The sequence below is a fragment of the Meles meles genome, chromosome 18, assembly GCF_922984935.1.
Source record: "Meles meles chromosome 18, mMelMel3.1 paternal haplotype, whole genome shotgun sequence".
In the NCBI taxonomy this organism is placed as follows: Eukaryota; Metazoa; Chordata; class Mammalia; order Carnivora; family Mustelidae; genus Meles; species Meles meles.
The window spans coordinates 7,426,113-7,451,052 of NC_060083.1; the positions used below are offsets into that span (position 1 = coordinate 7,426,113).

The window sequence follows — 24,940 nt, forward strand, 5'->3', positions numbered from 1 at the left end:
ACTCCGTTGTTTGGAATTATTTCAGGTGAATTTCTATTAAGTGAATGTCCTTGGTGGTTTAAAAAAGGTATATGGATAATATACAAGTGGCGTGTGTGCATGTGTGTGCACACGTGACTGAGCACATGTGTGTTTGTTTGCGCGCATATGAGTGTTTGTGTGCGTGTGTGACCCATTCCTTGGCCCAGGTCCAGAGAGTGGGCTTCTGGAGGGCAGAGCACATCCCGAGTAGGGTTTGCTGAGAGTCTGACCAAAACACATCCCCCTGGTTCTTCCAGGAAACAGAAAACCTGATCGATGCCGAGGAGCGCTGCGAGGGGCTCATCAAAAGCAAGATCCAACTGGAAGCCAAAGTCAAGGAGCTGAACGAGAGACTGGAGGAGGAAGAGGAGGTGAACTCTGACCTCGTGGTGAAGAAGAGGAACCTGGAGGATAAATGCTCGTCTCTCAAAAGGGACATCGACGACCTTGAGTTGACCCTGACGAAAGCAGAAAAGGAGAAGCACGCCACCGAGAACAAGGTGGGCAAACCAGGGAGCCCCCCCCCAAACCCCCAGCTTCTGGAACCATCCTTACTCCCTCTTAGGAGCAGATGTTGCCTAAGTCGGAGGCAGGAGCCAGCGGGCGGGTAGTGAGTCCCACCAAGTCCCATCCTTCTCCGCCTTGCTCTCTCTACCTCGCAGGCTCTTCTCAACCCTCCTCCTGCCTGGCTGGTCAGACCCCTAACTTCCAGCCCCCAGCCCATCCTGCACAAAGCAAGGGATCCTCGATGAGGGTGGCGTCCTCTTCATTCTTGTTTGCACTAGGCTCAGGAAGAGCAAAAAAATGCCTCCAGGGGCCAGGCAGATGATGAGGGAGGCAGCTGGTGAAGGGGGCAGGAAGTTAGGCCACCCCCCACCCTGCCAGGGACATGGGCAAACAGGGACCCTCATGTGTTGCTTGCAGGTTATAGACTGACGCAGTCTTCAGGAAAGCACTGGCAATACTCGGTCACATTAAGGATCTTCACACTTTGCAGAAATGCATGAAAATCACAGCTCTTGAGTCACCTAATAATGGTTGCTAATGACTTAGAGCAAGGGATTGGGTTGACCTGGTGGGAGGTAACCCGGAGTGAGTGTGGGATCCACACCCGGGAGGGGTGGAGAGGGACATTAGGGAGGCGTGGAGACTTGCCAGGAGTTGAGCCCCTGCTCCATCCGAGGCAGCAACACTAACCCAGCGGCTCCGGGTGAGAATGAGAATCTCCAACGCTTTAGATTTTCCAGGAACAGCCGGGAATCCGGATTTTGTGTGACATTATGCTGCTTTTTTCATTATTGATAACTTATGCAGAAGCTATGCAGAAAACACGTCCCCGGCCAGATTCAGCCCATGGGGTGGGAGTTTAAGAACCTCTGATCTGGAAGAGAGGTGTACATAGAGCAAAGTTCGATTTAATGCCTTAAAGCTTTCTGTGTGGTGCGCCCCCCCGCCGCCCCCCACTTCCTGACGGCACAGGTTCCCATTCTGGACCATTCTTACATAGCATGTTGTATCTTTCCTTACTCTTCCCACCTTTTTCTAAGCCCCCAACCTGGGAAACAGACTCCTGTGGATATATAATGATAAAGAGAGATAGATGGGTTGCCCTTCCAAAGCCTCCTATGTGCATTGCAGAGCCCTCCCTTGTAGGACATAAACTCATGTCTGAAGGAATGATGCTAACTGGCTCTGTGGCCTGCCAGCCAAGAAGCGAAGGGCTGGGAGGCTGCCAGTTTCAGGATAATGTAACCCACACAGTGACCGCCTCCCAGGGAGGTAAGGATGCGGTAGCCAAAAAAGCAAAAGCGAAAAGGAAAGGGGAAAATAAAAATCCGTAGCTTCTGATTGAGTTGTCTGAGGAGTCCATGGGTATGGTTATTCTCCCAGGTAAAGAATCTCTCCGAAGAAATGACAGCCCTCGAGGAAAACATCTCCAAACTGACCAAGGAGAAGAAGTCCCTCCAGGAAGCCCATCAGCAAACACTAGATGATCTTCAGGTGGAGGAAGATAAAGTCAACAGTCTCATCAAAATAAACGTCAAGCTAGAGCAGCAAACTGATGACGTAAGGATGTTTTACTCTGGGGTCCCAGTGGCTGTTGCTTGCAGAGGCTGGAGTTAAATGAGGGGGGGAAGGGTCTGACTTCTAATTCTGGAGCAGATTTCCCGAGTCCGGACCTCAGCCCCCTCCACACAAGTCTTTCCGTCCCTGTGTCTACCTTGTGAAATGGGGATACGACCCACTTCACCTCGGAGGGTTTTCATGGAAAGCTCAGCATGGGGGCATTGGGGGGCTCAGTCCTTAAGCATCTGCCTTCAGCTTAGGTCATGATTCCAGGGTGCTGGGACTAGCAGGGAGCCTTCTTCTCCCTCTCCCCGCCCCTCCCCACTCCTGCTTTCTCTCAATAAATAAATCTTTCATTAAAAAAAAAAGAAGGAAGGAAGAAATAGCACGTAGAGTGTGTTCAGTAAAACATTAGCTGCTACTATACCCCTCATTATCATCACGGTAATTAACATCATAATTAACATGCCCTCTCAGGTCCTTGGGTTGGCAAAGTTCCAATCTTGTTCTAACATTGTTAAAATTGAGTGATTTTAACACTATTAAATAGGAGTCCTATCTGTGCCCATAACAATTACCATTTCCCCCATCATGTTACTATGTTACTTTTTTTTTTTTTTTTAAGTTTCTGAGGTTGAAGTTAGTGATTCATCAATTGCATATAGGCTCTTGGTATAAGAGCCAAGCCTGACGTTTACAGGCTTACTCACGACCGTGGCTAGAACTTGTCCAGATTGCATGTTTTCCTGAGGCCAGAGCAGGTGAGCCCCATGCTACCTCTGGGAGGAGTACGACTGTGCAATCTAGACCTTCCCCAGCTTAGCTACAGCAGAGCCCATCCATGGATGCCCTGCTTCTTCCCTTCTGAGCAAAGCGTGCACTTATGGTCACCATGATTCTACAGGGAAGGAACAGGCCAAGTGAGAATCAGCCAAAAGAGGCACTAGAATGCTTCTAAGAGATACAGGGTAGCCTTTGGTGTGGGAGGGAAGAGTGGAGACACGGGAAATCTTGTTCCGTCCTGGGGCAGACACCAGTGGCCATACCCCACGGGAGCTCTCAGAAGTCATCAGTGACGGTGTGGCCACACTGGCCAAGGGGCGAGCTCCAACCTTTCTGCCTGTCTCTCCCCAGCTTGAAGGCTCCTTGGAACAGGAGAAGAAACTGCGAGCAGACCTGGAGAGAGTAAAGAGGAAGCTGGAAGGGGACCTGAAAATGTCCCAGGAATCCATTATGGATCTAGAAAATGACAAGCAGCAAGTGGAAGAGAAATTGAAGAAGTAGCTATCTCGTGTTTGACCTCTGTGTTTAAGCCCGAATGCCAACTTACCCCCTTTAAAAGCCTTGTATTTCACATTGTTGTTGTTGTTCTTTTAACTGTATAACTATGCATCTGTTTGCAGGAAGGAGTTTGAAATCAGTCAGTTACAAACCAAGATTGAAGAGGAGCAAGCGCACAGCTTACAATTACAAAAGAAGATCAAAGAACTGCAGGTAGAAGTTTTAAACCTTCCCGACCCTGAAAACCCTTTGCAAGGGTCCCTCCTGCCCTTGTTTTTGCCCTTGGTTTTGTTGCTTTCGCTGCTTATTTTCTTCCTATCCTCAGAGCTGGAGGCAATGTTTTGTCCTTCCCTTGATTTTTCTGAAATTAACACTTTAATCTTGCCAGTAGCACATACACAGATTTCTTTGGGAATATTACGGTGTTACCAATAAGGCCAGATATGACTGGTAAGGGTGCATGGATCACCATCCGTAACCCTCCCTTCTCAGAAGTCACGCTCACTTTCTGGTGGATTGTGTATCCTACTGGCTCCCTTGCTATGGGTTTATGTATGCATTAAGGATCCCAAGAAGGGCACCTGGCTGGCTCAGGCGGTGGAACGTGCAACTCTTGGTCTTAGGGTTGTGAGTTCGAGCCCTATGTCGGGTATAGAGATTACTTAAAAATGAAATAAAGACTCAAAGAAATTACCTACGGGAGATAGATACGTGATACACACATACATATATATATATGCACGTATGTGTTAAAATATGAAGGAACAAGAACATATTATGTATCTGTACATATATATTTATTTATGCATGTAAATATGTTCATTAAGTCTATGTGTATTTTATATTCTATATACTTTATATTTTTTTAGCTTAAATATCATAACATGGAGACTATGGTTCTGCAACTTGCTACTCTCATGTAGCAATGCATCCTACAGAGATGTCCGGGGTAGACATGGGCCAATTCTAAAGACTTTATGAACTTCCAGAACATGCGTCCATCATGTTGGATTTGACCATCCCCTACTGAGGGACCTTTAGAATGTTTCCAAACTTATTTCTCATTAACTTAATGTTATCATGCAGTCTTTTCTTTGTGGTGCCTACCCCCAATCCGTCACCACCTGCCCCGCTCAAAGTGGGCTGCTCCCTCCCCCCCCCAACATTCCTGATGCAGTGACGCTTTCAGGCCCGCACAGAAGAGCTGGAGGAGGAAATCGAGGCAGAGCGGGCCTCCCAAGCCAAAGCAGAGAAGCAGCGCTCTGACCTCTCCCGGGAATTGGAGGAGATCAGCGAGCGCCTGGAGGAAGCCAGTGGGGCCATGTCCGCCCAGATCGAGATGAACAAGAAGCGCGAGGCCGAGTTCCAGAAACTTCGCCGGGACCTAGAGGAGGCCACCCTGCAGCACGAAGCCACCACGGCCACCCTGAGGAAGAAACACGCGGATAGTGTGGCTGAGCTTGGGGAGCAGATAGACAACCTGCAGAGGGTCAAGCAGAAGCTGGAGAAGGAAAAGAGCGAGCTGAAGATGGAGATCGATGACATGGCCGGCAACATTGAGACAGTCTCCAAGTCGAAGGTACCTGACCCCTACTCTTAGCAAATGCAAGGCAGGTACATTCACCTGCCCAGGAAGCAGACGTAATTCGATGCCCCCAAACTCACTGCCTGTTCCAAACTGCAAGGCTCTCCTGCCTTCTGCCTGCTCCCAGTACCCCTAAATCCATTCCTGTCGTTGGAGCTTGACTCAGTGACCTGCTATGACTTGAGGTCTCATCATCCTTCCAGAATTTCAGAAAGATTTCAGAATCTTCCAAACCATTTGGCATTTTCTAGAACTAAACCTATGAATGGATTGCACCAAAGGGCCTTGCTGGGTATGGTTGGGTATGCCGCCTCCTTGGCCCATGGTATCCATCCCTGGGAAGCATAACTAATGAGAACTTATGCATGAGAACAGAGTTAGATCCAAGTTTTGTTACACTCGAAGCATGTAAATTTCAGGAGGGGAGGAACTCTTTAAGAAAATGTATATAAAATTATACATACAGATTTAGGCACGAAAGTAAATAGTCATTTAGAGTGAGAGAAAGAAGTCACAAATTATTGGCACCCTGGAGACACAGTTTGCCAGAAATGTCTCCCTAGAAATATATTCTGCTTGCTTGTAGATTTCCTTCCCCACCTGAAACCTTCTACAGCTACTTTCGTGGTCTAGGGCCCGTGCAAATAAAGGTCGTGCTCAACCACACCAGCTTACTGGTAAACCCACCCCTGTGTATGACTTCAAGGCAAAGGCTTCCTCAGCGATAACATGCTTCTAGATTTGTGGGGCCTCTTGCTGTCCTTGTTTAGGATCTGGACTCCCACACCCAGGCTTTCCTCTTGATTTCTTCCTCAGTACCTGATTGCAACTCCTTTTTCTCTCTTGCTTGCTTCCCTGTTTTTCTGTCCTTCTTGGGTTTTTCTTCCCTCTAAGGAGTTAGGCCTATATGTATTCTCTGTCTCTGTCTTTGTCTCTCTCCCCCATCACCCAGGGCAGGTTGCAGGGTTGTCTGGGTTAGAAGAAATGACAGCATCTCCTTGCCACCTCTCTTCCTCCGCCATTTCATGCTCTCTGATGTCAGTTTTAGAATGCAGTGGAGGAAGTACCTCATATTGCTTTATATTTTTTAAGTTGTTGTATCCTTTGATTTTTCACCTTGTGATTTGCTCTTTGTCAACTACCCTAGATAAAATTATTGTATGTTCATATGTCATTTTCTCAAAGATATCCAAAGCCTCTTGAGACCTTCCTTTGAATCTAGTATCTTTGCCTCTTCTGCTACCATCTTATACTTCCTAGTCTGAGGAAAAATATATGCTCAACATATTTATTTTATGTTACATGAGGAGGACGTCTACAATATATGCAACGTTTTGAAATAAACTCCACGAAAACAGGGGCCAAACTAGAGGCTGGGGGAGTGAATCTCTCTGTGCTACCTCCCCCATAAGGAATCTTTTGTATAATCAAATGAAATGTGCAACAGTGTCTCCTGAATATACTGCTTGCAAACAAATAAATCAGAAGGTAATATTACTCACATGGCAACAGAATTACTTACGTTACAAGAGGATCCTGAGGTTCCTTGGAGTGGCATGTTTTCAAAGGTTGTTTATTTGTTTTGGTTTGGTTTTGTTTTTTTTTTTTTTACAAACCAATCAATATTTATCTACCTAAAGCTGTTGCTCCAACCAATTGATGACTAAGCAGTCATCACAGATAAAACTAAAGCAAATCCAAAGTGATGGTCATTTTTTAAACCGACGTGTATGTGTTCTGTATTCTTATATTTATTTTACCTGACAAGAAGCTAAACTAACCCAATTTCCCAGTTCAGACCTGGACACCAGAAACCCAATTTTTCCATTCATGTTGACTTTTTTTTTTTAGAGTAATGTGGAAAGAATGTGCCGGACTGTGGAAGACCAATTTAATGAGATCAAAGCCAAGGATGACCAACAGACACAGTTAATCCATGATCTGAACATGCAGAAGGCAAGACTGCAGACCCAGAATGGTAAGGGTTGAGGGGCTGGGTTCCGGAAACTACAGGCCATGGGTCAACAATGTTCAGCAACACTCATACTCCTGTTTGGTAGGGGAACTGAGCCACCAACTGGAAGAGAAGGAGTCTCTGATCTCACAGCTAACCAAAGGCAAGCAGGCCCTCACCCAGCAGCTGGAGGAGCTGAAGAGGCAACTGGAAGAAGAAACCAAGGTAAGAATGCCTCTTTCTGGAATGGCAGAGTCAGAACCTGCGAAGCCATGAAAACTGGTTGGAGGCAGCCCTACAGCATGAAGTCTGCTACTTCTCCTCTCTGCTGTGTGGGAGGGTAGGAACCTGTTCTTTGAGGGCATAGGACTTTGGTGTTGGATCTCCTTCAGAGCCAAGGTGCTCCATCCTCTGGGCTCCTCTGCCCCTCCTAGCGTGGTCTGATAAACACCCTCACCAGCCAGGGCATCCCTTCCAGATATCCCCCACCACCACCATTGCACCTGCTCGACCCATCTCTTCCTCTGTTCTCTCACTCTGCTCAGCCATTCAGATGGCTGCCAGACTCTGCCCAGCCCCCCGAGATGCCCTCTTTGTTTCTCCTCATCACTCATGCGTCACCTGCTACAACACCTGATTTTAAGTTCTCCTCCCTCCCAAAAGACTGCACGGCTCTGGGAACACACTTGGGACATATGCATGAACATGAACCTCCTCATCACGTTCTTGACTTCCATATCTAGATCTTCATATTCATCACGCCCTTCTCCCCACAGATCTGTAAACTCCTCCTAGGCAAAAATAATTTTTCCCTAGCACCAAACAGTAGCTACAATGCACACAGCAGGTGTCTAATAAGTGCTGGCAATAGGTGCTCAAGCATGAGAATGGGAATCCAGGAGTCCACCCAAATGGCATTCTTTGATGATGGCCTCAGAAAGTGTTTTGTGGGGGGCCTGGCTGGCTCAGTCAAGACCATATGATTCTTGATCTCAGGGTTGTGAGTTCGAGCACCTTGGGCATAGAGATTACTTAAAATCTTTTAAAAAAGGGAGGAGGGAGTTTTGTTTCGGACCATCAAGATGAGAGCTAAATTGTCCTCTTTACCAGGCAGAAGTGAGTGAAGGAGGCCTCTGGGCATGTTCTCCCCTGCCCAGGGAAGAGGTAACAGAGGCACAGAAAGAGAACAGCTCACATTAGAGTCCCCCTGCATGGGGACACAGCCTTTGGTGACACCGAACAATACTTTTTTGGGTTTTCTTCAAGGCGACCGCTTTCCATAGCATTGCATCAAGTAACAATAAAATGATCCCCTTCCTAAGTCTGTTTCAATTCTTCTGCTTGCCTAAGGAAAGGATGTCAACGTGGTTCCATCTCTCTGCATGTGCTCATTTTCCTTATTAAGGCATAGAGAGAGCAGGCTTCAGGTACAGGGCACATAGCAAGTACCCAGCTGGAAAGTAATCAATAACATTGCTTTAACCCCATTGCATTTCTTCTTAGGGTTCCCTTCTCTGTGTGGCAAATGTTAGTGCTTTTCTATTTATAGTTTAATAGTTTACTTTTATTTAAATACAATCAGGGAGCCAACGTGACAAAAATGAAATAAAACAGGATGTATGCAGATATGACTAAGTCTGCGAAGGCAGCTCAGGAGCAGCTCCCGTTGGGAGATGCTGGTTTAGAGGAAAGTACCTTAGCTTGGAGTATGGCCGAAAGTCCTTGCAATCTTTCACCACCCTCCTCCTGCAGGCCAAGAACGCCCTGGCCCACGCCCTGCAGTCCTGCCGCCACGACTGCGACCTGCTGCGGGAACAGTATGAGGAGGAGCAGGAGGGCAAGGCCGAGCTGCAGAGGGCTCTGTCCAAGGCCAACAGTGAGGTGGCCCAGTGGAGGACCAAATATGAGACGGACGCCATCCAGCGCACGGAGGAGCTGGAGGAGGCCAAGTACGGGGCTCCCCGGCGACAGCAGGAGTGGTGACCCCAGGACATGAGTGAGGGGACAGAGAACTCTTCCTGCCTTGAGAGATAGTCTCTTCCTCCCCAGACTTTTAAGTTTTTGTTAAGCATTCAGATAGGGCGTCGCTGTTCTTCCCTGGGACTATCCTTTCCACTTGGTTCCCTTGGTGGCTTCTTGGTGACCTGCTTTGCTGCCACGCTCTTTGGGCTTCTTCAGGTGATACCTGTCCACACGTCCCATGCTATGTCTTGGTCTTCCCCAGTTCTAGCCTCAAATTGACTGACAGTTCCGAAATTCTGAAATAGTTCACCTTTGCCCCCTCCTCCCCCCAAAAAATGGTTCTTTTAGGAAAAAACTGGCCCAGAGGCTCCAGGAAGCAGAGGAAAACACAGAGGCAGTGAGTTCCAAGTGTACCTCCTTGGAGAAAACCAAGCAGAGGCTCCAGGGGGAAGTGGATGAACTGATGCTTGACTTGGAACGCACCAACACGGCCCGCGTCCTCCTGGACAGGAAGCAGAGGGACTTCGATAAGGTCTGGCCCCCAGAGAGCCACAGCCTCTCACGCTTGGGTGTGCGAGAGACACGCCCACCTGGGAGGTCCACCAAGCATCAAGTCACGGTGTGTGGGAGGCTGGGCTTTGTAGTGTCTCTTTGCAGGCGTGACAGTCCCTCCAAGGTGGATTTTTAGTTCAAGCTAATTCAGATTACTCTGAGATGCCGCGGAAGGCCAGTGGGAACATCCCAGTCTGGGGCCCCCGATCTAGGACAGAGCCCCGCCCTGTTTCTTGAGTCCCCAGGATGGAAGAGTAAAACCTCAGCATTGCCCACAGACAGCCCTCGTTTTCCTGGGCTCTCCCAGGTGCCCTGGTCCTTCCTGCTGTTCATGTGTCCCTGTGTCATCTCCCAGATCCTTGCAGAGTGGAAGCAAAAACTGGACGAGAGTCAGGCTGAGTTGGAAGCTGCTCAGAAAGGATCCAGGTCGCTTAGTACTGAAGTCTTCAAGCTCCAGAACGCCTATGAGGAAGTGGTGGATCAGTTGGAGACACTGAGGCGGGAGAATAAAAACTTGCAAGGTGAGCTGCCTCCCCCACCCACCCCAGGGGAGCACCTGTAACCCCCGCCCCCTTGCCTCTCGCTTCCCACCACCCTGCAGAACACTTCCGTCTGCTCCGTCGACCCTGGAGCTCAGCCCTGCTAATGCCACAGACACAGGCATAACCAAGTGTCCTTCTGGAACACGAAGGGCGAAGGGAGTTGCTAAGCTCACCTCTTCTTAGAGAACAAGATCGTGCACGGATTTTTTCTGGACGTGGCTTTGTGTCCTTGGGCATGCTGCCAAATCTCTTAGGATTTCAGACTCCTGGTCTGCAAAATCAGACCAGACCCAATGTCCCCGAAAGCCCCTTCCAGTCCCAAAAGACGACGATTCTGTATTCTATACGTTGTCTCCAGAATTTTCTCCCCCACCCTCGCTGCGACCATTTTACATACTTGGTGAAGACTTAGCGTTCTTGCCACTCCTCCCTCAGCATGGCTCAGGTGAGGCAACACGCCTGGGTCGTGCTGAGACCTCACACGAAGGGTTCCACCACACTCTCTCCTGCATAAATGGGAATGAATCACCAGTCCCCGGGTAGCCAGGCAAATGCCTCTGCTGTCAACGTGAGCCCGATCAAACACGCTAAATCGAGCCTGTCCTTTGCAGAAGAGATTTCCGACTTAACCGAGCAGGTTGCAGAAACTGGCAAGAACCTTCAGGAAGTGGAAAAGACCAAGAAGCAGGTGGAGCAGGAAAAGTCCGACCTCCAGGTCGCCCTAGAAGAGGTGGAGGCAAGTGTCGGGGACATGACATGAGGGTGCTCAGGAGGGCAGGATGCCAAAGGAGGGAGGACTAGACCAGACCTCTGGGGCTGCTTCCTGCCAGGAGGGGCCGAGGCTCCAAGGGGAAGAACATCCAGCCGTCCCTGGGGAAACAGCTGTGCTGTGTTTCATCACCTGGGTGTCCTCTAGTTCACCACATCTCCCCTTTTGAAAATAAATAAATGCGTTCGTGATGCCCTCGATGTCTTCCTCTCAGGAAGCAAGAAATCAGCAGGCATCCTGAGAGCTGGCTCAGAATTCCTCGGTTCTAATGGTCACACGCTAGGTGGTCTATGGACACTGGGATTTCTGGAAAGTCGAAACAGGGCCAATGTCCTAAGGCCCTAATTGGTGTGGCAGTGCAGGGCAGATGGTGGAGCCGTTTCTAGGGAAATTTGCGTAATTCAGGATAAGGGGTGAGTGATTACTCTGTCATTTTAGACAATAGGGTGGCTCCTGAGTTATGGTCCCTGTTAAAAAATAATAAGAATAAAAATAACACCTGGGTGCCTGGGTGGCTCAGTGGGTTAAAGCCTCTGCCTTCACCTCAGGTCATGATCCCAGGGTCCTGGGATGGAGTCCCGCATCAGGCTCTCTGCTCAGTGGGGAGCCTGCTTCTCTCTCTCTCTCCCTCTCTCTCTCTCTCTCTCTCTCTGCCTACTTGTGATCTCTCTCTCTGTCAAATAAATAAATTTTTAAAAATCTTTAAAAAAAAGACACACCCAATAAAGGTTTTACTAATTCAAAAAGGTGCTCTGTCCCTCTCCAGACACAAAGTTGTTAGTAACAGATACAAAGCTTTAGTCCCAGGTTCATTACTAGGAGGGACATTTGGGGGCCACATTGTTTGACCTCTACTCATCTGTAAATAATATTCGTTCTATCATACTGGCGAGGAAAATACCCGTTCAAGAAGGGAGGCTGCCCATGACCTCCCCACCTCTTCCCCCACCCCCCAATCACTCCTCTGCTTTGATCAGGGCTCCTTGGAACATGAAGAGAGCAAGATCTTGCGTGTCCAGCTGGAGTTGAGCCAGGTGAAATCTGAGCTTGACCGCAGGGTCACTGAGAAGGACGAAGAGATCGAGCAGCTGAAAAGAAACAGCCAGCGGGCGGCAGAAGCCATGCAGAGCATGCTGGATGCTGAGATCCGGAGCCGGAACGACGCCATAAGGCTGAAGAAGAAGATGGAGGGAGACCTCAATGAAATGGAGATCCAGCTAGGCCATTCCAACCGCCAGGTGGCAGAGACGCAGAAACACCTGCGCACCGTGCAGGGTCAGCTCAAGGTGAGCACAGGCTCCTGTGGACCTGGCTGCGCTCGCCCTGTCCCAGACTCCGGCCTCATTCACGTCCGGCTGTCCCCGCAGGACTCCCAGCTGCACCTGGATGAGGCCCTGAGGAGCAATGAGGACCTCAAGGAGCAGCTGGCCATCGTGGAGCGCAGGAATGGCCTCTTGCTGGAGGAGCTGGAGGAGATGAAGGTGGCCTTGGAGCAGACGGAGCGGACCCGCAGGCTGTCAGAGCAGGAGCTGCTGGATGCCAGTGACCGCGTGCAGCTCCTCCACTCCCAGGTGTATCCCTCCTCCCTCCACCCAGGGCCCACCCTGGGGGGCAGGCAGGACCCTCACAGTGGAAGGGAGCACCCGCCCTTCCTCCCAGACGAGCGGTCAAGACCAAGCTGCTTTAAGCTTAGTTCTTTGGAGGCAGCTGTCTGGCGCAGTTGGTAGATCTCGGGGTTGTGAGTTCGAGCCCCACTTGGGGTGGAAAGATGACTTAAAAGTAAAATCTTAAAAAAAAAAAGCTTAGTTCTTGGAATAACTATGCTCCAGATGGGCAGATTTCTGAGCTTTCTTTAACCTGGAGATAAAAGGTCATGCACGTCTCCATCTCAGAGAAAAGAAGGATGAGTTATTGCATCAAGGGGCTGGAGAAGGCTTCACAGGGGAAGCAACCTCTAACTGCAATCTTGGAAAATTAGAATTATCTTTCAAAATAATTATCTTTCAAAATAATTTTTTTTACCTTTATGAAAGTTTTTGTTGTTTTTTTAAGGAGATAGAAGTTTATTGAATACACTGCAAGGAAGCAGTGAGCTGTTAGCTACCTTTATAAGAGTTTTATAACAACAATTCTTTGTTGCGAAATAGAGAACCTACAAGCAAACAAGTAGAAGAAACATACCAGCCACCGTGTCCCCATTGGAAACCTTTCTTTCCAAGCTCTCCTCGATCTCTGTAATTATTTTACTTTTGTAAAAATGCGATCGACGTTTCTGTAGCTTCGTATTTTCGTTTTTACAAAGTGTCATGAGTGTTATTTCCACCCCTTTAAGTAATCTTCTACGACTTTTTTTTTCTAAGATTGATTGATTGATTGATTTGAAAGAGAGAGAGAGAACACACGTGTGCATTGTGGGGGGAAAGGGCAGAGGGAGAAATCTTGAGCAGACTCCCTGCTGAGTGTGGACCCCCCCACACACACACACTACCGTTCCCCCCGCCACCGCACCCCACTCAATCCCATGACCCCGAGACCATGACCCAAGCCAAAACCAAGAGGCAGTTGCTTCACCGACTGAGCCACCCAGGCGCCCCACCATGACGATTTTTAATGGCAGAAAAGTGGTCTATTGCAGTAGGGTGATATGGCAGTTTTATTTCATCTGTCTTCCATGGCTGGATGTTTTTAATTATTCCCAATAAAATCTTTACCACTAGAAAGAGTTCTGCGATGAACTTAACTTATAATTAAATTTTCACGTTTTCCCATTATTGTTTCTTTCCTTAATATTCCTAGATGTAAACAGATTGCTGGAAGCCGAATTTCATGGTCCAAAGGATAAAGACATTTGCAACATATTGTAAATCAGCCTTCACAAGGTGGTCTTCATTTTTATTCTCATTGAGAGCATATATAAGAGCTCTTGCCTCTAAATCCTCAAAGTCCCTAGTTACACATCTTTTAATCCTCACCAACTTCATGGTTGAAAAACACCTCACCTGTATAATTTTGATTTCCTTGGGACACCTTGCTGGCTCTTTGGGTAAAGCATCCAACTCCACTCTTGATCTCAGGGTCATGAGTTCGAGCCCCATGTTGGGCCTAGAGCCTACTTAAAAAAAAAAAACCAGTAAAGTTTTGATTAGTAATGAGTAATTGTTTCTTCTGGTATGTTCTACCTTGTCTTTTTTATGAGTTGAAGAAGAGAGTGTTTTTTGAGCAATATACATTGGGAGCGTTTCCACTTTGTCACAATGCTTGTAATTCTATTTACGGTGTGTCTTGATCATTAGAATTATTTCTCCTTTTTTATACTTAGGTCTACCCATCCTTTTCTTGCTCTAACACCTTTTAACTTCTTCCTCAAACACGTGAAAGTCTACCTTTATCAGTTACTCATTCATTTTACATACAGTTCTTGGGTCTGTTTCAGGACCTTCTGTTTGGTCAAGAATGAAACAGTACCTAGCAAATCCCCCAGGGAAAAATAAGAAAGAAACATGACCACGATTGATTGCCTTCCCCATGCAAATTTCTCCCCCTCAATTGCTCCAAGCTTCCAAAGATAACCTACACCTCTGGCATCTAATTTTTCCTATAGAACACAAGCCTGATAAATACAAAGAAAAAACTGGAAGCAGACATAGCCCAGTACCAGGCAGAGGTGGAGAACTCCATCCAAGAGTCCAGAAACGCAGAGGAGAAGGCCAAGAAAGCCATCACGGATGTAAGCTCTGTTCCTTCTTTGCAGAGCCTGTTTTTGGAGTCAGGGAAGGGGCTTCTAGGTGGGGACAAGGCAAGTAGGCTTTGTCTCCTGATGACCTACAGTTGGTCATGCTGGTTTCCTAGAGAGAGGGAGTTAGATGAAGCCTCAGCCAAAATCAGCTGGGGAGGAGATACTTCACTAGTCATGGTAGAATGAGGGAGCCAGGAACAGCACACACAGTATTGACCTTGACAGCATCCTCTGTGGACTCCTGGTTGGGATGCCAGGTGGCCCACTCATACTTCCTATGAACTTCATCAGGCGGCCATGATGGCCGAGGAGCTGAAGAAGGAGCAGGACACCAGCGCCCACCTGGAGCGCATGAAGAAGAACCTGGAGCAGACGGTGAAGGACCTGCAGCACCGTCTGGACGAGGCTGAGCAGCTGGCCCTGAAGGGCGGGAGGAAACAGATCCAGAAACTGGAGAACCGGGTAGGGTTCTAGAAGGTTCTAGAAGATTCTGGTTCTCAAAGTGATATCTGGTTCAGCCATCCTGGGCAGAAACACCAGTCCAACAACTAGGTTGCGGGAGAGTGGGGGTGGATGGAGGGCATGCAAGTTTGGTCTGAGGACGACATGCCAATATGCCCACCTAGGTCTCCTTCACTGGTTCCTCCATCCCAACACACACTCACAGACACACACACACACACACACACACACACACACACACACCCCTTACAACACTCGTGCTTCAGGAGCTGCAGAATGAAGACACTTGCAAATAGTCACATCCTGTTTTTATAGGAATTCAGATCCATATAAGTGAGGGGAAATGTACTTTGCATTCATAGCATTATGTAGCTTACGTAAGTTACATTTTGGACCGGCCTCTGTTTGGGGGAACAATGGCCCATCCTATGTAAAGTCTAGAGTCTCTCTTCACCTCCCACCCCCAGGCTCCCGTTTGTCCCAGACTTCTCAGTCTCTGAACCCAGTCAGGCTGCAGTGCTGGGAAGCTTCTCCCTCCTCCGTCCTAAAGGGCAGGTGACTGGCACTTCCTCCCACATTTTTTCCGCAGAAAAACTCTATCCCCAGCGCAGAGGTAGTCTTGCTTTTTTCTGAATCTAGGAGTTGATCTGTATTTGTTTTTGTCTCTTCAAGAAAGCCTTCCTTTGTTGCCAGGACCCCTTGCTTTTCCCTTGAGACCTGGGGATGGTTTATTTCATTTGTTTCGCAAATGGCTCCATTACCAGTTCTGTGGGGCTGGGGGGTGGGCAGCTTGTTCTATCTTCTCTATAGTCCTGGGAGGGAGGAAATGATGGCATGGGAGGAGAAGGGGGTGAGGGGCAGGGGAAGAGAAGGAGGTGACCTCCCTCAGCAGGGAGGCGCCCCAAATGCACTCAGGCTTCAGGCCTCCCAAGGATGTGGTCACCAGCACATGCACACCATGAATGTGAACGATTTTTTGTTGTTGTTGTTAAAAAACAACAAGGCAATAGGCACATGAGTAACGGAAGTCAGAATTTCTTCCCCCCAAATTCTCTAAATTCTTACTTCTAATTCTTCCCAGTCATTCTCTATTGCATGAGCTTAGCCTGTCCTCATGGATCCCTCCACTGAGGGAGGGATTAGAGCCCATGCCTCCCTCCGTGATTCTTCGATTCCTGGGCCAGCCAATCCCCCTCATTGCATGGGAGGCACCTCGACTGGCCTCCAGCCCCAGCTGCCCCGTTATCTTTAGTCCCACAAACCTCGCTGAGGCCACTAGAGCATTGCCAAGAACCCAGATGTTTCGCAGAACCTAATAGTAAACAACTTCCCAGGGCACGTGAGTGGGGGGGCAGTAGGGATGGTTTTTGGAACAGTGCCCAGAGTTAACCTATTCCATTGGTGGATTCCAAGGTTGATCTGGTGAGTCCACAAGCCCAGGGCTGTCCGTGTCTGTGGCCACTGGGATTCCCTGTGGCTGGCCACCACACTCACATCTCTACTCTTTCTAGACTGTGGCTTCGGGACAACAGTTAGTGACCTGTGTCCTCAGTGGCTGTCCTGTCCCCTCAAGACTTCAGGAAAGCCAGAAAGAGCTATGAAATGACTGACCACTATTGGCAGAGTGCTTTATCATTTAAAACACGCTTTCACATGCTTTGTCTAACTTGACTCCCACCTTTGAGGCAGATGGAGTGGGAATTACAGTCTCCATTCTAAACCCATAGAAACTCACTCTTAGGGGCAGCTGCTTTGGCTCTTGGAATCAGTCAGCTGGCCCCATGGCTTGAACACACCTGGACCGTTCCTGGCCCAGGCTCTCTCCCTGACCCCCTGCAGCCTCACTTGGTCAGGAATCAGGCCCCCCAAAATGTTCACACAGGCTTCACCTGCAGGGATGAGTCGGGGCTGAGGCCCAGGCCTCACCAAGCTGCCTCCCCCAGGGGAAGAGACGTCCTTGGCCAAGCCCAGCCTAGTGGCCCTGCTGGGGGCACCAAGGGCTGCATCTTATTCTCCTTTGCACAAGGCCACCACACCAGCAGTGGTGGCCCTGTGTGCCCAGGGTGTTTCCTGAGCTCTAGGAGGAGACATTTTTACAAACTATATTTAGGGGATCCCAAGTTCACCCTAAAATGACCATGGGAGAAGTCTGGCTGCTCTGACCCAAACGCTGGGCTCTCTCCACCCCTTCCAAAAAACCAGGTGCGTGAGTTGGAAAGTGAGCTGGATGCTGAGCAGAAGAGGGGGGCCGAGGCTCTGAAGGGGGCCCATAAATATGAACGCAAGGTCAAGGAGCTAAATTACCAGGTAGGTGTCTCCAAACCCTCCGTGAGCTCCGGGTCGACCCCGGTGTAAGCTGCGGTGGCGGTGGCACGGTGCTATGTTTGCAGGCCGAGGAGGACCACAAGAACATCCTCAGGCTCCAGGATCTGGTGAACAAGCTGCAAGCCAAAGTGAAGGCTTACAAGAGGCAGGCTGAGGAGGCCGTGAGTAGGGGGGGCCCTGGAAGCCCGCGCCCACCTAGGGACCCCCCCAGTCTTCATCAAGAGTCTGTCCTGTCATGGAGCCTAAGGCCCAGGTTTTCTACAGGCTACAAATCGGGGACGCCTGCCCACTTCTCTCTCCTGGCTTGTGTTAAACAAGGCTGCCCGCCCCTCAGCTGCACCTTCCCCGTGCTTCCTGTCTCATCTAAGGTGGCTCCGCCCATCACTTTATCCCCCACCCCCAGCCCAGAACATTCTAGCCCCCCTTGCCTGCCCTTTCTCACCCTGAGGCCCCAGCCAGCTCAGCCTACCCCACCAACCCTCCCTGAACTGGCAACCTGACCTTAGATCCGCCCCTTATCCCGGTTTACAACATCACACCCTCGTCCCCACTGTCTCCTCTTTCCTCCCTCCCTACACTGCCTCCCTCCCACCCACCCTTCCGGAGCTGCCCTTGATCAAATAGGCCTCAGAGATATTCTAGCAGAAAGCTGGCCTGCAGGGTGGGGGGTGGGGGTAGGGAAGAGGTGGAGAGGACTTTTTCTGTTACAGAAAAGAAATACTTTGGGAAACTCTAGGTTAAGCAAAGTTGAACTGGTGGCTTTCTAGGATTTCTCAGATTTTGTGATGGGTGGTAATGCACTCTTCAAAGTGAACACACCATTCTAGAATGCAGCTTTGTCCCCCACCCCCAAACCAGGGTGGAACGTGGAACCTTTTTATTGTATGCAGAGCCGCCCATAGCACTAGGGTTCTGACGAACAAAATTTGGGGGACCCAAAAATGACTGAGCAGATGGCTTCTCTCCTCGTCCATTTTCCCTCCCTGCCCAGGGGCTCGTGGTTCCACCTTGACCACAGGGAAGCAGATCTGAGCTAGTTAAATGGAGGGGAAGGCATCTGTGCCCATTGGATGAGGATGGTCACAGCAAGACTGTCTGGGAGGGAGGGTACCAGGAGACCACCTTCTTCGAGAACCTTCAGATTGTCCTCAGTAGATGTGGGGACAGTGGCCTGGCCACAGGCAGGCAGTGCTGGGAGACGGCCAGGGCAAGGGGGATTTGGGCATTAGCCTCTGACCTTCCAGGTGCCTTGGGAGGACTCAGAGCTTGGGTCTCAGCAGAGCAGGGATGTGGGGGAACAGGCAGAGGTCCAAGGAGTGGCAGCACTACCCTCAAGGTGGCCAGACAGCATACATGGTCAGGGGCTAGGAGTGGTGTCCTGGCACCAGGAGAGCTGGGCTCAGCCTCCTCTGCCCTCAGGGAATCCAGGGTCCAAGCCCTCCCGGTTCCCCAGCTCCCCATGGAGGCCTGCAGGGACAAGGAACCTCAGAGCCAGAATGAGGGACTGCCTCTCGTCCCTCCATCTCCCCATTCAGGAGGAGCAGGCCAACACACAGCTGTCCAAGTGCCGGAGGGTCCAGCACGAGCTGGAGGAGGCGGAGGAGAGAGCGGACATCGCCGAGTCCCAGGTCAACAAGCTGCGGGCCAAGAGCCGAGATGTGGGGGGTCAGGTGAGAGCAGCCGTGTTCCCCAGACGCCCTGAGGCCGGGACCCGGGGAGCACCCAGGGAGAGTACAGAGGCCACCCCTCCAGCCAGGCCCCTGCTGGTTCCAGAATCATGGGACAATGAGCAGCCGGGGACAGCCGACCAGACGTCTTATCACCCCCATGCCTCCCTGTCGTAAGAGGCGCTGCCCGGGAAGCCCCCTGCTTTTCAGGGGACTCATCCCTCTCCAGGGACCCATGGCTTTGTTTTTATGATGCAAAAAGGGAAACAATGCTGTTCTTCGATATATTTCCAGAAGTTCCTGCCTTTCCAGCTGCTCCGGGTGAAGGCAGTACTCAGCCTTATCTTGGGTTTGACTAATTTCCTGATTGTTTTCCTCCCACAGAAGCTGGAGGAATGAGGCCTTCCCGATGCCCGCTGCCGTGCGACACGCTGGGAGAGGGGAGGGACGGTGTGGTGAGAAATAAAGTCTGCTTGTTCCCCGTCTCTCTGCCTCTGCGTGCTCATAATCATGGTCCATCCCACTTGCTCGGGGTGCTTTGAGAGGCGTGTCCGATCTGCTGTGCGTACACAGAAATAAGGGATGAGATAATAAGAGGAAGTCCCCTGGATCCAGCAGGAAAGGCAGAGAAAAACCACCGCCAAGTAAGCCACCGGCTTCCTTCGCACTGAAATAAAGCCCCTTTCAGGTAACCAGAGCACATTTTCTCCTTGGAACACAGAATTGTTTCAATTCACTTCCCCAGTGTCTCTCTCTCAACTTCCAGACAGGGACACTGGGTCAAGTAGATGAAGTCCTCCGACTGTGGTTACCCGAGGCAGGGTGGAGTTGAGACGCCCTGGGTCCCAGACTGCCAGGCAGTGTTGCTGCTAAGAAATTCTGCTTTTCCATCCCGTCCTTCTAAGAGACTGTGTTGAACATCCACTGTTCCCCATGACAACTGAGCAGGGAGTAAGTGTACCCCAACTCATTCATTCCTGGGAAACGCTGCGTAGGGTCTTGCCCGCCTTCTCCTTCCAGCTGTCTTCTCTCTGTCCCACCTGCACAGATCCTTCCCACGGTGCCCAGAGCCAAAATGTGAAGGGAGTAGGTGGGCTGTGAACTTCCAGAGTCCAGGCCGAGCCTGGCCCAAGTGTCAAGAGAGAAGCCTCTGTCGGTTTGGGGGCTCACTCCCGGATCCTGATCAGATTGTGTTGATTTGCTTACATGGAAGGGTAAATATGTAGCAGAATGGATTAAGAACAGGATCACTTCATAGCTATAAATGCATGGCCTTGGGTTGGCCTTGGCCTTGGGTTGGCCACACGCTCTCTGAACCTGACTTTCCTCAATGGTCATACTGACCAGGTGCATGGGCTTGGGTTCTGGCAAACATGGATGGAATCCCAGGACTGTCACATGCTAACTGCATGGCCTTGGGCAAGTCAGTCTTCTCTCTGAGCCCCATCTTCCTTATTCTGTAATAATAAAAGTCATAGCTTCCCTGGAATGGGTGAGGGGCTAGGATGGCGACAAAAGGTGTAGAGTTTCTTTTGGGGGCAATGAAATGTTCTAAAATTGATCGTGAGGATGGATGTGTAGCTGTGAATATACTGAAAACCATTGAATTGTATAGTATGTGAATTATATCTCAATAAAACCAAAACTGGCTCACTCTGTACCAGGCACAAGATAAGTACACTATCCTCTAACGTCTTGTGTCATCTCTTCTCTCTAGCTTTCTAGATCCGATCCTCCTTTCCATCTCATCACCAGCCCACCCCACATGCTTTCAACACAGTGGGGTAGGAAGGTGAAGTACTTGGCAGCAGTGATGGTGGCAGGAAATTATTCTGAGATCAGGTGACCTCATATGTCTGACATTATGATCCCCATCATCAACATCATCATCAGCCTCACCACCATCACCATCACCGTCGTCATCACCACCAGCAGCAGGCTCACCACCATCAGCAGCATCATCACCACCACCATTATCACCATCACCATCATCACCATCATCATCATCACCATCATCATCATCATCACCATCATCACCACCACCACCATTATCACCATCATCACCATCACCATTATCACCATCACCATCATCATCATCACCATCGCCATCATCATGATCACCATTACCATCCCTATCACCATTGTCATCAGCATCACCACCACCATCATCACCATCATCACCACCATCACCATCATTGTCGCCATTGTCATCAGGATCATCACCACCATCATCACCACCATCATCACCACCATTACTGTCATCATCACCATCATGTCATCATCACCATCATCATCATCGTCATCACCATCACCATCGTCAACATCATCACCACCATCATTACCATCATCGTCACCATTGTCATCAGGATCATCACCATCATCACCACCACCATCATCATCAGTGCTAAACTTCAAGACTGGAGGAGTCTATTTAAAAAAGGTCTCTTCAACCTCCTCAGTTTTACAGACGAGGAAACTGAGGTCATTCTCAAGGTCCCCAGATATCCGCCCCGGTCCAGCCCTCCCAATAATTTCAAATACACAGAACACTTGTGAATGTGTTGAGTGTTCACATGCTCCTTTTTCTCCCTTCCATTCAAGCCACACAACAAGCCCATCAGGAGATCAGGCTGATATCAATCTCTCATTTCTAGCAGTGTTGCTGACCCTATAGCTTATCCAGGGTTGAAAAGAAGAGATCGCAGCTCTTCAGACCCTCTGTTTAGCACACAGTCTCACAATGGTGGGTTTTGCCCCTGCGCAGCCATGTGATGTAATGTTAAGAGCCCCGGGTCCCAGACCTGCCCCACCACGAACTAGCTTTGCGATTTGGGGCAAGTGGCTTCATGACTATAAGCCTCAGCTGCCTCCCATAAAATGGGGGTGTAACATGGTACTTTATAGGGTTATTTTGAGAAGTAAATAAGATGATTCAAGAGGCACCCTTGGTCTAGAGCCCCGAACATCAGTAGCACTCTGGAAACCTGTCGTCATGGTGGAGAGGGACAAGACACGGCCTCAGGACAGGAGTGGAAGGTAACATGGGTCCAGATGTACAACAGTTGTGTTTAGCTTTGTCCCCTTAGGGCTTCCTCTGGTTTGAGAAGATAACAAGCCACGGGGTTGGCAGTCATCAGAAGAAACTACTATTTGGGGGCCCCTGGGTGGCTCAGTGGGTTAAGCCTCTGCCTTCAGCTCAGGTCGTGATCTCAGGGCCTGGGATTGTACCCTACATCAGATTCTCTCGTAGGCTCAGCAGGGAGCCTGCTTCCCCTCTCTCTCTGCCTGCTGCTCTGCCTACTTGTGATCGCTCTGTCAAATAAATAAATAAAATAAAATAAAAAGAAATTACTATGGAATTCCACTCCTCTCAGACATCCCAACAAAATTTCGGGAGCTCATCCCCCTCAAACACTGCCCGGTTCACCTGGGGATCCCTAAAATGAACCCAGAGATCTCTTCTATTTACCCAGCTCCCTATATCCCAGGATGTCTGAGTTAGAAAGAAAGAACATTCCTCTACCCTTCCCAGTGCTTCACTGTGTATCTACTACATCAGAATCCTAATCATGGAATGAAGGGATGAATGAATGAATGAATGAGAACCTTCCATACCTAGACACCAAGTATGCCCTGATGAGACATTTCTAATTTTCTTTTCTGAGGACCGGAAGAAGAGAAAGGAGTAACATGGTGAGTTTTCTTTCCCAGTGTCTGCATGTCGAATTTCAGCTGACAGCTGGACCCTCAGGCTCTTTGGTTGACCCCCTGTGACTCCTCTAACTCTGTGGAAAAAACAAGAGGGTGGCAGAAAGAGCCTTGCCTTGGGTCTCCCACATGGCGAGGTAGAGTGCACATGAGACCAACGCGTGCACTCCCGTCTTGGCGCGTCAGCCTTTCTAGAAGTCCTTGGGCAGGTCAGATGATGTCTTTGAGCCTCAACCTGTGGAATAGGGTTGTTGAAAAATTTCTAGGTGATACTGGGCAAAAGGTTTCCTCAGTGGTGCAGTATGACCCAAACTGAAGGTAACATTGCTATAGTCTTGCTAGTGATAATGGCAGAGAGAATGGCATGGCTGTGGCCATCATTAAATTATTGTTCAGTAGAGAAGCCCAGCCACCAAACTGGGACAGGGGGTCTCTGGGCTTTGGAGCGCCAAACTTACCCCGGACCCCTTCAAAACAGGGCTTTTGCTGCCACCTCCTGGCTGTGGAAGGACACACTTTTCGTTATACAAATGACCTTGAGAGTGCACTCCCACCAAAGTCTCCAAAAGAGATATTCAGAGAATCCGAGGTGTCCTCGGGAATCATGATCATCCCGTCTGGGCCCCTGGTTTTGCAGATGAGAAAATTCCTATTCATGATAGGGTTTTGTAATCCCAAGGAGTACAGTGTCAGAGACAGACACCCAGAGTCTCCTGGCTCCCAGGGGCCAGGGCTCCCCAAGCTGAGTGTCCATAGAAGAGGGTCCCAAAGAATCTCCAGATGGAGGGCAGGAGAGTGAATGGCCAGGCAGAGACAGTGAATGGCTCTGGCAGCAAAAGCTGGGACCACCGCCAAGGGTCTGCTCCCCAGGCGCCTTCTCCTCCTCCCAGGAACGTCTCCCAGGCTGGAAGAGTAGTGTTGACCCAAGGTTAGAAGGCAGTACACTTTCAGAAACAGCCCCCTGCTCCTAATAGGGGAGGTGAGCAGACCCTTCATGGCTCTGGGATGAAGGTGGCCTAAGGCAGTTCCAAAAGTAGGTGCCTTGACCCTTTTCCTAGCCCCAAGACAAAGGATCAGGGTGTCCGCGCCTCAGCGAGACACCCAAGATCAAGACCTATGCCACTGGACCAACCCTTCAGACCCCTCCACTTTCTCAAGTCTCCGGAAGAGGTTGAAAGGGCCAGCTTCCTTGCCCTCCGGTGCAAGTGGGTCCAGCCAATGGGTTGCTGAGATAGAAAAGCAGGAAGGAGGAGAGTGAGTCCAAGGCTGTTCCCTGGGTCCCTCCTTGCAGATCTCCAGGCAAAGGTCCCATTTCCTAGCAGACGTGCAACTCCCCCAGCCCTCCTGCTTCCCATCTCCAGTAACTGGTCTTCCTGCCTATTGCTTGCACATTCAGCCCCAGGGTCATGGAGCCCTGAAATGTCAAACCTGGAGTCCCAGGGCATCCCTGCAGTTTCCCAGTACCTGGCCACACCTCCGGGAGGTGCATCTCCCACAAACACTGTCACATTATGCTAATCTGGGCATGCCATCTATTTCCTGCAGGGATCTCTGCCGGATGCAGGACCCTCCCCACCTCCCATCCCCGTCCTGCACATCTATTTCAGGGCCCCATGACCCTCCTCTCGAACAGGACCAGCCAAGTTAAGAGGTGCTGGCCAAGAAGAAGAGGAGGCAAAGGAGCCAAAGCATTTATTTGGGGTCTTCGGGATTGAAATCCGGGAGACACCCAGTTTACCAGAATCGAAAGCGTGCACCAAATTACAGGCAGGGAGTACAGGCTTGTAACAGCAAAACCACAAGAAGACACGGGTTATTTTGAAAGGATTATCACTGCCACTGACAGAGTTAAACTATCTACTGCATGATGGGCTATTCAGCGACCAGATGCTACATTATCTCAGTTCCCCTGGGAAGTAGAAGAATGTGTTCCAGGAGGTAGGGAGGTGCAATTCACAAGTTGCAACTGACAAAAGTCAAAAAGTCCGCAGTGTTCCAAAAATTGAAACAGGAGGTGCAGGCAGGCCTCCTTCCTCAGCGTTCCCCGCCCGGCCCCAAGCACTATCCTGAATGGCTCTCTTAGGGTGCTTACTGAACTTTGCAGTCTCCTTTCAACAGAGCCCTACCTAGCCGCACTGCGTGGACCTCTCTAGGTCCCAAATTCCATCCAGCTAGGTAATTATACCTTCAGTTTCATTGCAGGCTTCCGGATACAGACCTTCACCAAATTCAAGCTTAAATTTTAAGATTGCTTCCAGGTCCTTTTGCGTTTATTTAAACTGTAACAGACAGGCACACATCACTCTTGA

The 24,940-nt window shown here is 49.8% G+C and overlaps 1 protein-coding gene across 1 annotated transcript in view; it reads left to right on the forward strand.

The window, feature by feature from the left end:
* The window catches only part of LOC123929356 (myosin-13), a 118,711-nt gene that overhangs the window by 27,386 nt on the left and 66,385 nt on the right, over nucleotides 1-24,940 (forward strand). Inside the window, exons 22-39 of the mRNA XM_045984910.1 lie at nucleotides 279-521; nucleotides 1,912-2,088; nucleotides 3,223-3,368; nucleotides 3,492-3,582; nucleotides 4,559-4,948; nucleotides 6,806-6,932; nucleotides 7,015-7,133; nucleotides 8,661-8,857; nucleotides 9,219-9,402; nucleotides 9,778-9,943; nucleotides 10,576-10,700; nucleotides 11,711-12,019; nucleotides 12,101-12,304; nucleotides 14,335-14,460; nucleotides 14,761-14,931; nucleotides 17,134-17,238; nucleotides 17,322-17,417; nucleotides 18,792-18,926. Of these exons, the coding sequence (XP_045840866.1) occupies nucleotides 279-521; nucleotides 1,912-2,088; nucleotides 3,223-3,368; nucleotides 3,492-3,582; nucleotides 4,559-4,948; nucleotides 6,806-6,932; nucleotides 7,015-7,133; nucleotides 8,661-8,857; nucleotides 9,219-9,402; nucleotides 9,778-9,943; nucleotides 10,576-10,700; nucleotides 11,711-12,019; nucleotides 12,101-12,304; nucleotides 14,335-14,460; nucleotides 14,761-14,931; nucleotides 17,134-17,238; nucleotides 17,322-17,417; nucleotides 18,792-18,926 (3,111 nt within the window). The remainder of the gene's footprint in view (nucleotides 1-278; nucleotides 522-1,911; nucleotides 2,089-3,222; nucleotides 3,369-3,491; nucleotides 3,583-4,558; nucleotides 4,949-6,805; nucleotides 6,933-7,014; nucleotides 7,134-8,660; nucleotides 8,858-9,218; nucleotides 9,403-9,777; nucleotides 9,944-10,575; nucleotides 10,701-11,710; nucleotides 12,020-12,100; nucleotides 12,305-14,334; nucleotides 14,461-14,760; nucleotides 14,932-17,133; nucleotides 17,239-17,321; nucleotides 17,418-18,791; nucleotides 18,927-24,940) is intronic.